Source organism: Symphalangus syndactylus, chromosome 17 (assembly GCF_028878055.3).
Source record: "Symphalangus syndactylus isolate Jambi chromosome 17, NHGRI_mSymSyn1-v2.1_pri, whole genome shotgun sequence".
Classification (NCBI taxonomy): Eukaryota; Metazoa; Chordata; class Mammalia; order Primates; family Hylobatidae; genus Symphalangus; species Symphalangus syndactylus.
In genome coordinates, this window is record NC_072439.2 from 23,515,090 (window position 1) to 23,528,035 (window position 12,946).

The window sequence follows — 12,946 nt, forward strand, 5'->3', positions numbered from 1 at the left end:
CTGGGATCAGGGTTGGGGGAAAGGACTGGAAAGAGGAGAAAGGAGGAGGAGTTGGGGACAGGGGCTCAGGAGCCCCCATCCCCTTCCTTCCTTCCTGCCTGCCTGGCCTGTTCTGGGCTCCACAGCCCCTGACAACTGGGGCCGGGGAGGACCCTCCAGCCCCTGTGTGCAGGGCGTGGGCCCGAGAGACGGGCCTGCCTGGGGTCAGGAGGGGTGGAAGGACAGGTGACATCCAAGGCCAGACCTACCCACTTATCCAAATTGAGGGCCTGTGGGGGGCAGGGCAGAGAGAGGAAGAAGAGCAGATGGTAAGCGACCCCCGGGTCCTCTCACCCATCCTTGCCACCGTGCCCTAAACGACCCCCCAGGTCCTCTCGCCCATTCCTGCCATCCCGCCCGCCCCCAGGTGGGGTCCTTACCTCCACGCCAGCCTCCACCGTGTTGGCCAGCATCTCCTGCAGGGCTCGCACGGACAGGGACTGCTCCAGGACGAAGCAACAGATGGCCAGATCGGGGGGCACATTCTGGGGTGGGAGGGGGATGTGAGTGAGGGGCCGGAAGACCCCCCCAAGCACCATTCCCTGCCACACTCCCTCCCCTAGTCTGGATGCCCACACTCCTGAGACACCAGACACCACCCCCACCCCACAGGAAGGTCCTGCCCTCTGCCATCCCCCTCAGACTCACTGAATCTAGACCAACATCACGAAAACACCTCTTCTGTGCCTCCTCCCTCAAACACCTCAGACCCACCCAGACTCCATAGAAGCTTCCCTAACCCTAACCCTCCCCACTAACCAGCGTCCCACCTAATCTCATAAGAAGCCTCAGCCCCATGCCTCCCCACTGAGACACACTGACCCCGCTCCAAGGACAGGAATCTCCTGTTCTGTGTCCTCCTCTGCAGATGACCCCACATCCCTCCAACACCAAAGGAAGCCCCTCCTCCTGCCTCCACCATCAGACAGTCCTCGCTCCTGCCTTTTCCCTCAAACACCTCTGAACTCTGCTTCACAGACACAGGAGGGCGCCCAACCTTATACTCCGTCCTCAGTCCCCCACCATCCAGCTCCTAAACTCAAGACTCTGCTCCTCAGACCCCACTCGCTCAGACTCTGAAACTTCCCCCACATCAGATTCCACATCCCCCTGTCTGCCAGCCCCTGCCCCTCCCCCAGGTCTCCTCCTTTCAGACCCCAGGCTCCTTCCACCTCTCAGCCCCCGATCTCCCCATTCAGCCCCCTGCCGGTGTCCCCTGACCCTCCAGGCCCCTTTGCCTTGGATCCAAGGCCCTCGGCCCCTCGATCCCCTGCCCTCTCAGACTCCAGCTGCCCCCACCCTCAGAATTCCCGGGCTTGTCAGCGATAGGACTCGGGGATCACCTTCCCTCAGACTCCACTATCTAAACCCTCAAGCGCCCACCCCCGTCAGATGCCGTGTCCCATCCTCCCCCGCCCCCGCCGAGGGCCTCCTTCCCCCTAAAACACCCCATAATGATTCAGTCTTGTTACTTGAAAAAATTTTAAAAATAAAAAATAAAACACTGCAGACCCCTCCTCCTTGTGCTCCAGGTCCTTTGCCTCGTCCCTCCCCACCCCCCTCCCCATCCCCCGCCCGTCCCTCAGTTTCCCTGCTCCTTCCTCCTGAGACCCCTGTTCCCCAACCAGCCCTTCTTCTGGACTCTCAGGCCACCTCCCCTTAAACCTGAGGCTTTCTGCCCACTCAGCCACCTGCCAAGGAACGTTCTGGATCAGCAGCCCCCGCCCTGGCCTATCACACCTCTGTGCACACAGGGATTCCCTCCAACACCCCAGACCCCCTGCCCCTCCCTTCTCAGACCTCCACCCCTCCCCCACCTCAGGTGGCCCCCTCTTAGCCTTAGCCCCCCTCCTCACTTTCTCTCCTGTCATCACCTCCTTTCAGACTCCCAGAACCCTCTTCTTTGGACCCAAGATTCTCTGCTCCTTCAGACCCCCGTGTCCCCAGGCCCCTCTCCCTCCTGCACAGACCTGGGCATTGCTGGTGGGCTCCAGGAAGCACAGGCGGTTGCCGAAGCCCTCGGCGGCCAGGCAGAGCTTGAGCTGCTCCTTGAGCACGGTGGCGCTGCACTGCAGGACCACCTCATCATCCTGCGGAACCGAGGGGCAGGGTCTCCAGGGGGGCCTGGCCCGGATACCACAGACACTGCAGACCACGGGCCCCTCCTCCCACCCTGGCCCTTATGAAAAAGACAGTGACTGACAAGATCCACCTGCCCAAGCCCTCTACTTGCTCCCGACAACTCCTTGAGATACAAGCCAGTGTCATCTCATTTATTTTATTATTTATTATTTATTTATTTATTTGAAACAGTCTCCATTGCCCAGGCTGGAGCGCAGTGTTGCAATCTCAGCTCACTGCAGCCTCCACCTCCTGGGTTCAAGTGATGCTCCTTCCTCAGCCTCCCAAATAGCTGAAATTACATGCGTGCACTACCACCCCTGGCTAATTTGTATATTTTTAGTAGAGACAAGGTTTCGCCATGTTGGCCAGGCTGCTCTTGAACTCCTGACCTCAAGTAATCATCCCATTTATTTTTATTTTTAGAGACAGGGTCTTGCTGTGTCACCCAGGCTGGAGTGAAGTGGTGTAAATTATAGCTCACTGCAACCTTGACCTCCTGGGCTCAAGCAATCCTGTTGCCTCAGCCTCCTGAGTAGCTGGGACTACAGGCATGAGTTGTTGTGCCTGGCCTATCCCCATTTTAAAATGGGGAAACTGAGGCTCAAAGTGGGTCACAGACGGACCAAGGCCACATAGTTGGTAACAGGAGGAGCTGGGATTTGAACCTGAGTCCAACTGGCTCCAGAGGCCTCCCAAGTGGGGTCTGCAAAGTGATCCACTGGAAGGTGGAAAAATGCTCAACTTAAATTGCTTTTTAAGCTCATCTTTCTCTAAATTCTCTCTTTTGCATGTTGTTTTAATAATAGACTGCTATTTTATCTTTATTTATAGACTGCTTTCTAATGGCACCTGAATGCAACGTGATAGCCCGGGCTGGATCCTGGAAGTACCATAAAGGACAGTATTGAGTCCGTGCGCAGTAGTTCCCACCTGTAATCCCAGCACTCTGGGAGGTCGAGGAGGTGGATCACTTGAGGTCAGGAGTTCAAGACCAGCCTGGCCAACATGGTGAAACCCCGTCTCTATTAAAAAATACAAAAATTAGCGGGGTGTGGTGGTGCATGCCTGTAGTTCCAGCTACTCGGGAGTCTCAGCCAGGAGAATCACTTGAATCCAGGAGGCAGAGGTTGCAGGGAGCTGAGATCGAGCCACTGCACTCCAGCTTGGGCGACAGAGTGAGACTCCATCTCAAAAACAAACAAAACCAAAAATAGCCGGGCGCGGTGGCTCATGCCTGTAATCCCAGCACTTTGGGAGGCCGAGGCGGGTGGATCACCTGAGGTCAGAAGTTCGAGACCAGCCTGAACAACATGGAGAAACCCTGTCTCTACTAAAAATACAAAATTACCCGGGCGTGGTGGCGTATGCCTGTAATCCCAGCTACTTGGGAGGCTGAGGCAGGAGAATCACTTGAGCCTGGGAGGTGGAGGCTGCGGTGAGCCAAGATCACGCCATTGCACTCCAGCCTGGGCAACAAGAGTGAAACTCCAGCCTGGGCAAAACTCCATCTCAAAAAAAAAAAAAAAAAACATAGCAATGGTATAGCCTGTATTTATTAAGCACTTTACTGGCTCCCAGGCCTTATGCTCTGTGCCTTACACTCATTTAACAGACCCTGGTTGAGCATCTGCCATGGGCCAGGTGCTGTTCTAGGCACTGAATATAGAGCAGTGAATAAAGTCAATGAAGATCAAGATCCCTGCCTTGGCTGGACGCAGTGGTTCACACCTGTAAATCTCAACAGTTTGGGATGCTGAGGTAGAAGGATTACTTGAGCCCAGGAGTTTAAGACCAACCTGGGCAACATAATGAGACCCCCATCTCTACAAAAGTTAAAGATTAAAAATTAGCCGGGCATGGTGGTATACTCCTGTAGTCCCTGCTACTCGGGAGGCTGAGGTGGGAGGACTGCCAAGCCCAGGATATCGAGGCTGCAGTGAGTCATGATCAAGCCCCATCTCCCTGGCGCCCCTGGACAGATTGAGACCATGTCTCAGAAGGAAAGAAAAAAAAAAATCACGGCCCTCAGGGAGCTTAAATCCTCATGATGGAGACAGGGAATAAACAGGTGAATTAATAAGCAATGTTAATGTCAGTGATAGGTGTTATGGAAAAAATAACTCAGGCTGATGTAAGAGAGTGGCTTTTAGGATGGGGATGAGATCAGTGAGGGAGTGAAGCGACAGCCTCTCCAAGGAGGTGACATTTGAGTTGAGCCTTGTCCAAATAACAAGAAGGAATCAGGCCTGCTCATCTCTGGGGGAAGAGGAGGGAGTCTGGGCCAAGGCCTCTGGCTGGTGGGTGCTGGGGATGTTGAGGAACAACACAGGAGATGAAGCAGGATGGTGGCCGCAGAGGGGAGGGGCAAACAGGGAGGAGATGAGGTCAGAGAGATACTTGCATGGGCCCCTTGAAAAAAAAATTTTTTTTTAAGAGACTGGATCTCACTCTGTCTCCCGGGGTGGAGTGCAGTGGTACGATCATAGCTCACTGCAGCCTTGGACTCCTAGGCTGAGTGATCCTCTCCATTCAGCCTCCTGAGAAGCTATGACTGCAGGCTCATGCCACCACGCCCAGCTAATTTAAGATATATATATTTTTGTAGACACGGGGTCTTGCTCTGTTGCCCAGACTGGAGTGCAGTGGCGAGATCACAGCTCACTGCAGCTTCCAACTCCTGGTTTCAAGTGATCTTCCCACTTCAGCCTCCTGAGTAGCTGGGACTACAGGTGCACACTGCCATGCCCAGCTAAAGTTTAACATTTTTTGTAAAGACAAGGTCTCCCTATGTTGCCCAAGCTGTTTTTGAACTCCCGGCCTCAAGCAATCCTCCTGCTTCAGCCTCCCAAAGCGAAGGGATTACAGGTGTGAGCCATGGGGTCTGGCTATTGTATATAATCTTGTCCCCATTTCCCAGATGAGAACACTGAGGCTCAGAGAGAAAAATAAAAATCACTTGCCCCAAATTAGGAAGCAGGCAAATGGCAAAGCCAGAATGCAAAGCAGAGACAGACAGCCCAATCATTACCGCATTGATTCTCAAACTTTTCCTGAATTAGAATGAAGGCAGGCTGGGAGAGGTGGCTCATTCCTGTAATCCCAGCACTTTGGGAGGCCAAGGTGGGTGGATCACTTGAGGTCAGGAGTTCAAGACCAGCCTGGCCAACATGGTGAAACCCCATCTCTATTAAAAGTACAAAAATTGGCCAGGCATAGTGGTGCATGCCTGTAATCCCAGCTACTTGGGAGGCTGAGACAGGAGAATCACTTGAACCCAGGAGGCAGAGGTTGCAGTAAGCCGAGATTGTGCCATTGCACTCCAGCCTGGGCTACAGAGGAAGACTCCATCTTAAAAAAAAAAAAAAAAAAAAAAAAAGGAAGCGGAGGGTTCTGGTTAAAAATGTAGCTTCCCTGCTGGCCCAGTGCCCCCCCCACCGTCAAGAGCCTGATTTGGGGTCAGCAGGGAATGCGTACTGTTTATCAGACCCCAGGAGCTTCTAACTTGGGCCAGGGTTTGAGAAACCCCAGCCTGGGTAAGGGTAGAGGTCACCACCCACCAAAGGGAAGTGAAATCAGTTTGGGGGGTGCTGTGGCCATCACGCTTAACCAAATGAAGCAAAATGGAGCAAGAATAGAAAATAACAGCATGCCCATCATGCTTCAGGGGCCATCTACATTGTATGAGACTTGTTTCAGTTAAAAATAGGTACAAGTGGCCGGGCGCGGTGGCTCACGCTTGTAATCCCAGCACTTTGGGAGGCCGCGGCGGGCGGATCACGAGGTCAGGAGATCGAGACCACGGTGAAACCCCGTCTCTACTAAAAATACAAAAAATTAGCTGGGCGTGGTGGCGGGCGCCTGTAGTCCCAGCTACTTGGAGAGGCTGAGGCAGGAGAATGGCATGAACCCGGGAGGCGGAGCTTGCAGTGAGCCGAGAGCGTGCCACTGCAGTCCGGCGTGGGTGAAAGAGCGAGACTCCGTCTCAAAAAAAAAAGAAAAAAAAGGTACAAGTGAATGGTCACAGGCCCTATGTTGTCCATAATAGTAAAAATTGGAGACAACTCAAATGTCCATCAGCAGGTGAACTGATAAACACACCACAGTGTAGTCACACAATGGAATAATATTCGGCAACAAAAAGCAACGAACTCAATACATGCTACATGGATGAATGTCAAAAATATTACGCTGAGTGAAAGAAGAAAGGCCAGGTATGGTGGCTCATGCCTGTAATCCCCAAACTTTGGGAGGCCAAGGCTGGAGGATTTCTTGAGCCCAGGAGTTCGAGACCAGCCTGGGCAATATAGTGAGACCTCACCTCTACAAAAAATTTTACAAATTAGCCAAGTATGGTGCTATGCACATGTAGTCCCAGCTACTCGGGAGGCTGAGGTGGGAGGATCACTGGAGCCTGGGAAGTGGAGGTTGCATTGAACCAACCATTGAACAACTGTACTCCAGCCTGGGCAACAGATTGAGACTTTGTCTCAAAAAGAAAAAAAAAAAAAAAAAAAGGCCGGGCGTGTGGCTCATGCCTGTAATCCCAGCACCTTGGGAGGCCAAGATGGGTGGATCACCTGAGGTCAGGAGTTCAAGACCAGCCTGGCCAACAAGGTGAAACCCCATCTCTACTAAAAATACAAAAAATTAGCTGGGCTTGGTGGCAGGCACCTGTAATCCCAGCTACTCAGGAGGCTGAGGCAGGAGAATCGCTTGAACGCAGGAGGCAGAAGTTGCAGTGAGCTGTGATCATGCCATTGCACTCCAGTCTGGGCAACAAGAGTGAAACTCCATCTCAAAAAAAAAAAAAAAAAAAACCAAACCAAAACAAAAACAAAACAACTCATTCAACACATAAAATGGGTAAAATTTATTGCAGGTCAATTACACCTCAATAAAGTTGGTTTTTAATCATGTCTATGCATGTGTGCATGTACTGAGTTGTAAGACAGAATGTTTCTTATGGGCGGGATGTGGTCCAAAAGGTTTATTGTTCTGAGTTGGAGTCTCGCCCTGTCGCCCAGGCTGGAGTGGGCAGTGGCACAATCTCGGCTCACTGCAACCTCTGCCTCCCAGGTTCAAGCAATCCTCCCACTTCAGCCTCCCGAGTAGCTAGGATTACGGGCATGCACCACCACGCCTGGCTAATATTTTTTTGTATTTTTAGTAGAGACGGGGTTTCACCATGTTGGCCAGGCTGGTCTCAAACTCCTGACCTCAAGTGATCCGCCCACCTTGGCCTCCCAAAGTGCTGGGATTACACGCGTGAGCCACTGAGCCCAGCCTCCAGAACGTTTTGAGAAATCCACCACGACCTCAGTAACAATCAAAAAAACTGACCCAGTCTGGGGTGGAGAGATTCCATGGCCAAGCCTCCAGAACCCTAACACTGACTACTTTGGCAAGTCTGGGCCCAGTTTTTCTCTGGTGAAGGCAATGGGGCTGGGCACTAGGGGCATCCAGAGATGCCACTTCCTGGCCTTGGGTGAATGATTCTACCATTCGGGCCTTGGTTTCCCTCAAATCTCTCAGGGAGATAAAGATAGGACCCTACCTCAGAAGACAGGGCAGCGAGGATATAATTAGATGTCTCAGGAGGCAGAGGCCCAGGGCACAGGGCCTGGTTTAGAGCGACAGATCAAGGCCAGTGGCCATGGCCATGGTCTTATTAGGGCTGGGCAGGGCCCAACCCATGGTGTCTGCTGAGGGGCTGCGGCTGGGGAGAGAGTCTTGGCTGAAGCTAGGCCCCTTCCCAGCTGTCCCCATCCTTCACTACCAGCCCCAGCTGTCTGTTCCTTTCTCCCAGGAAACCGGACCCGGCTCGCCAGGGTCCTATTCTGGGGCAGGAACGCTGTGTCAGCATTTCCTGCGTGGCTGCAGGGCCCCGGGGGAGGGGCGGGGCTAGCGTCTGGTCAGCAGACCTAACCCAGAGGAGAGGACGTCCCCTCCCATATTTACGACCCCACACCCTTCGGAGCCACTGGGAGGGGAAGGTGGGAAGGACAGGGAGATGGCAGCCCCTCCTCCCTCTCGTCCCCTCCCCATCCCCTGCCCAGGCCCCAGAAAAGCAGGCTATTCTGGGAGGGACACCTGTTGTTCCAATTCCCATCCCTGCCCCCAGCTAGGGCTCACATGCAGGGAGTGACCCAGCTAGAGAGACAGCGAAAATCAGAGGGCCTTAAGCTAAGAAACAGAGACAGGGAGACTGAGATGGAGGAAGAGACAGAGACATGGAGACCCTCAAAGAGACAGATGGGGAGAGACACCACCCAGAGACCCTGCAAGACCATTAGCAGCCATTGGGAGCAGCCCTCCTGCCCAAAACGAAGAAGGAAAGAAAGACCCAGAACCCAAGAGATCCCTCCCCGAGGAGACCCTCAAGGGCTAGGAGTTGGAAGCAGCTGTGTCCTCCAGCCCACCCCAGCTCCCTTCTCAAGAATTTAAATAGGTCAGAGTCTGGAGCAAAAAGAGAATTAGGGCTAAGGTGGGGGTGGGGGTACGGCTAAATCAGGCCCAGGAATTAGAACCACCTTCCCCAAGTGCCTGCTTCCAGGATGGTGTGAGGGTGTGCTCCCTCAGGGGTCCTTCTTGTGGGAGACAAATCGCTAAAGTCAGAAGAGAGGGCAACCGAAGATCCCTCTCCCATTCTGGAGTCCCCAATCCCACTAATTCTCTGTAATGAGAAAGGTGAAGGAGACTAAAAGACAGAGTGACAGTCACTCAAAGTGACACAGGAAGAGACCTCGAGTCTCAGAGACCACCAGCAAGCCGGACAGGGACATTCAGAGACAGACAGACCCTCAGAGAGCCCCAAGAGATAGCCCCACAGACCCCAAACCCAGAGATACGCACCGTCCGCAGGAACTGGACCTCGTCTTCGCCTTCTGCGTCACCCATGATGTCGAGGTCCGAGGGCCAGGGTCTGAGGTCAGGGAACACAGGGAGAGGGCTGAGGGCTGGGCGGGAGGGCTGGGGGCGGGCTGGGGTCGGAGACCTCTGGGGACGCCAGAGGCACCCGCGAGGTAGATGGAACTGCGAGGAGTACACGCGTGCTGGACAGAGATAGGAGGAAGGCCCCGCCCCCGGGCCCCATTGGACCAGGACTCCCCGGCCACGCCCCTTCGCCGGAGCCCTGCCCATACGCCCCAAATCTTGGCTGGAGGTTTGCTTGGCCGCGGGAGGTGGGGTGGGAGAGGGAGTATCTAAAAGGTACCTGCGCTCTCTCCCCACCACGGTAAGTAACGTGCCATCATTCTCCCATTTCACAGAGGGCAGACTGAGGCTCTGAGTAGGGAAGCCCTTGCAAGATATCACGCAGCAGAGCAAGGATGTGCACCAGATCGCCTGACTTTAAAAAGCACCAAACACAGTGATTAAGAACAAGGACTCCGGCCAGGCGTGGTGGCTCACCCCTGTAATCTCAGCACTTTGGGACGGCGAGGTGGGTGGATCACTTGAGGTCAGGAGTTCGAGACCAACCTGGCCAACATGGTGAAACCCCGTCTCTACTAAAAGTATAAAAGTTAGCCAGGCGTGGTGACACACGCTTGTAATCCCAGCCACTTGGGAAACTGAGGCAGGAGAATTGCTTGAACTCTGGAGGCAGAAGCTGCAGTGAGCCGAGATTGAGCCACCGCACTCCAGCCTGGGCGAGACTTCGTCTTAAAAAAAAAAAAAAAAAAGAACAAAGACTCCGACTCCGAGCCAGATAATCTGAATCCCATCCAGCCTTGCCACTCACTCCATTGAGTTACATGGATAAGCCACTTAGCTTCTCTGTGACTCGGTTTCCCCATCCAGTAAGGGGAATATTAATAGTACCGACCTCACGTGGTTGTTGGGAGAGTTAAATGATATAATTAATTAAATGAGATAAAACTGAAAACAGTGCTAGTGCCTGGTTAATGTAATGTAAGTGTTGCTATTATTATTTTATTTATTTATTTATTTATTTATTTATTTATTTATTTATTTATTTTGAGACGGAGTCTCGCTCTTGTTGCCCAGACTGGAGTGCAGTGGCAAGATCTTGGCTCACTGCAACCTCCACCTCCCAGGTTCAAACGATTCTCCTGCTCAGCCTCCTAAGTAGCTGGGATTACAGGCACCTGCCAACACACCCGGCTAATTTTTGTATTTTTGGTACAGACAGGGTTTCACCATGTTGGCCAGGCTGGTCTCGAACTCCTGACCTCAAGATTCGCCTGCCTCAGCCTCCCAAAGTGCTGGGATTACAGGTGTAAACCACCACGTCCAGCCCTATTAAAATTATTATTAGGCCAGACACGGTGGCTCATGCCTGTAATCCCAGCACGTTGGGAGGCCAAGGCAGACAGATCACGTGAAGCCAGGAATCTGAGACCAGCTTGGCCAATATGGTGAAACCCTGACTCTACTAAAAACACAGAAATTAGCTGGGCGTGGTGTCACACAACTGTAATCCCAGCTACTCGGGAGGCTGAGGCACAAGAATCATTTGAGCCCAGGAGGCAGAGGTTGTAGTGAGCCAAGATCGTACCACTACACTCCAGCCCAGGTGACAGAGCAAGGCTCCATCTCAAAAAAAAAAAAAAAATTATTTTTATTAACATGTAGTGGTATACAGTAAGTTATATAAAACAATATCCCATAGTTAAACAAAATTACATAGAAACCGTTTTTCAAGGTATAGCAGGTCTAGGTGTTCCGTAATTAAATACTGATGTTAATACAACTGCAATAAATAGCACAAAAGTTTGTGTCATATTACGGAATTATATAATTTGACGTTATATAATGTATAATTATATAATTATATATTTAGGCTAATATAATTATACAGTACAATACAATTCTATGTTGTATCTATTATACATTACCTAACACATAGTTGTATATTAAATATTGTTTTTCCCTAAAACTTTATGTAAATGTAAAATGATTCTATGTCATTGAGCATTATATCATAAGATATTAATAGTGTTTCTTATTTTTGTCAGTTGTCATTATGTGTTTTAAGACCTACCCCTGTTGCTCTGTGGACACCTGGTTTGTGACAGTGGTGGCTTTGCAGGATTCTCTGGTGACTGATTCCTTCTGTTTATCCACCTACCCCTACTGGGAGCGGACACCCAGGCTGCCTCCAGCTCCCCCGAAATAATGCTGGAGTGAACATCTGTGTATTGGTCCCCCAGGAAGCTGAGGGAGAATGTTTTTTCGTGCACACCCAGAAGCTAATTGCTGGGTGACAGATCCATGCGCACAGTTTGTGTAAGTAGTGCCAGGTAGCCCTCGGAATGGCTACTCACTATCAGTGCATGAGGGTCCCTGGGTCCCCATATCCCTAACCCCCATGTGGCATTTCCAACTTAACTAATTTTTGCCAGATTTATATAAGATGACTCGCTGTTTTTTAATTTATTTTCTCTATCTTATTTTTAGAGATGAGATCTCACTTTGTTGCCCAGGCTGGGGTGCAGTGGAACAATTATGGTTCACTGCTGCCCAGAACTCCTGGGCTCAAGGGATCCTCCCACCTCAACCTCCCGAGCAGCTGGGACAACAGGCTTGCGCCACGACGCCCAACTAACTTTTACATTTTTTATAGAGATGGGGTCTTGCTATATTGCCCAGGCTGGTATTGAACTGCTGGGCTCAAGTGATCCTCCTACCTTGGCTTCCCACAGTGTTAGGATTACAGGCAAGAGCCACCGCGCCTGGCCTCACTGTCATTTTAATTTCTACTTCCCTGATGAGTTACCAGCAATTTCTAGCATCTTCTCAGGTGCCTATCAGAGTTTTGGGTTTCTTTGTTATCTGCTCATTGCGATCCCTGCTCACTTTTTTTTTTTTTTTTTTGAAACAGAGTCTCGCTCTGTCGCCCAGGCTGGAGTTCACTGGCGCCATCTTGGCTCACTGCAACCTCCGCCTCCCGGGTTCAAGCAATTCTCCTGCCTCAGCACCCCTGGGACTACAGGCGCATGTTGCCACACCCAGCTAATTTCTTTTGTATTTTAGTAGGATGGGGTTTCACTGTGTTGCCCAGGCTGGTCTCCAACTCCCGAGCTCAGCCAATCCGCCTGCCTTGGCCTCCCAAAGTGCTAGGACTGCAGGCGTGAGCCACCATGACCAGCCTAATTTTTGTATTTTTGGTAGAGATGGGGTTTCGCCATGTTGGCCAGGGTGGTCTCAAACTCCTGACCTCAGGTAATCTACCCACCTTGGTCTCCCAAAGTGCTGAGATTACAGGCATGTAATCTTACATTACAGGCGAAGGAGCCACTGAGCCCGGCCATTTTTCTATTATGGTTGCTGTCTTTTTCACTTGCTAATTTGCAGCTGTTCCTTCTATATTCTTTTTTTTTTTTTTTTTTTTAGATGGAGTCCCATTCTGTCTCCCAGGCTGGCGTGCAGTGGCTCAATCCCAGCTCACTGCAACCTCCACCTCCTGGGTTCAACTGATTCTCATGCCTCAGCTTCTCAAGTAGCTGGGATGACAGAGCAATACCCACCATGCTGATTTTTATATTTTTAATAGAGACGGGGTTTTGCCATGTTGGCCAGGTTAGCCTCGAACTCCTGATCTCAAGTGATCCGCCCACCTCAGCCTCTCAAAGTGCTGGGATTACAGGCATGAGCTACCGCACCCAGCCTATATTCTAGACATTAATTTCTCATTGATTTTTAAATATTGCAAACACCTTTTCCCCTTCTGACATTGGTCCCATGGTATCTTCGTTAAAAGAAAATCTGCCTGTAATCTCAGCACTTTGGGAGGTCTAGGTGAAAGGATCCCTTGAGCCCA

The 12,946-nt window shown here is 51.5% G+C and overlaps 1 protein-coding gene across 3 annotated transcripts in view; it reads right to left on the reverse strand.

Annotated features, from left to right (window-relative positions):
- RYR1 (ryanodine receptor 1) overlaps window positions 1–9,445 on the reverse strand; it is a 157,700-nt gene extending 148,255 nt beyond the window's left edge. Inside the window, exons 1-5 of one of the 3 annotated variants that reach the window (XM_063621117.1) lie at window positions 9,377–9,445; window positions 9,016–9,085; window positions 2,010–2,129; window positions 420–524; window positions 249–269 (exon numbers count right to left, since the gene is read on the reverse strand). In XM_063621117.1, the coding sequence (XP_063477187.1) occupies window positions 249–269; window positions 420–524; window positions 2,010–2,129; window positions 9,016–9,060 (291 nt within the window). In that variant the 5' untranslated portion in view covers window positions 9,061–9,085; window positions 9,377–9,445. Of the gene's footprint in view, window positions 1–248; window positions 270–419; window positions 525–2,009; window positions 2,130–9,015; window positions 9,205–9,376 lie in introns of those variants that run through there. The other 2 variants (XM_063621118.1, XM_055250597.2) reach the window with 2 other exon arrangements.
- Between the last annotated feature and the right edge of the window lie 3,501 nt (window positions 9,446–12,946).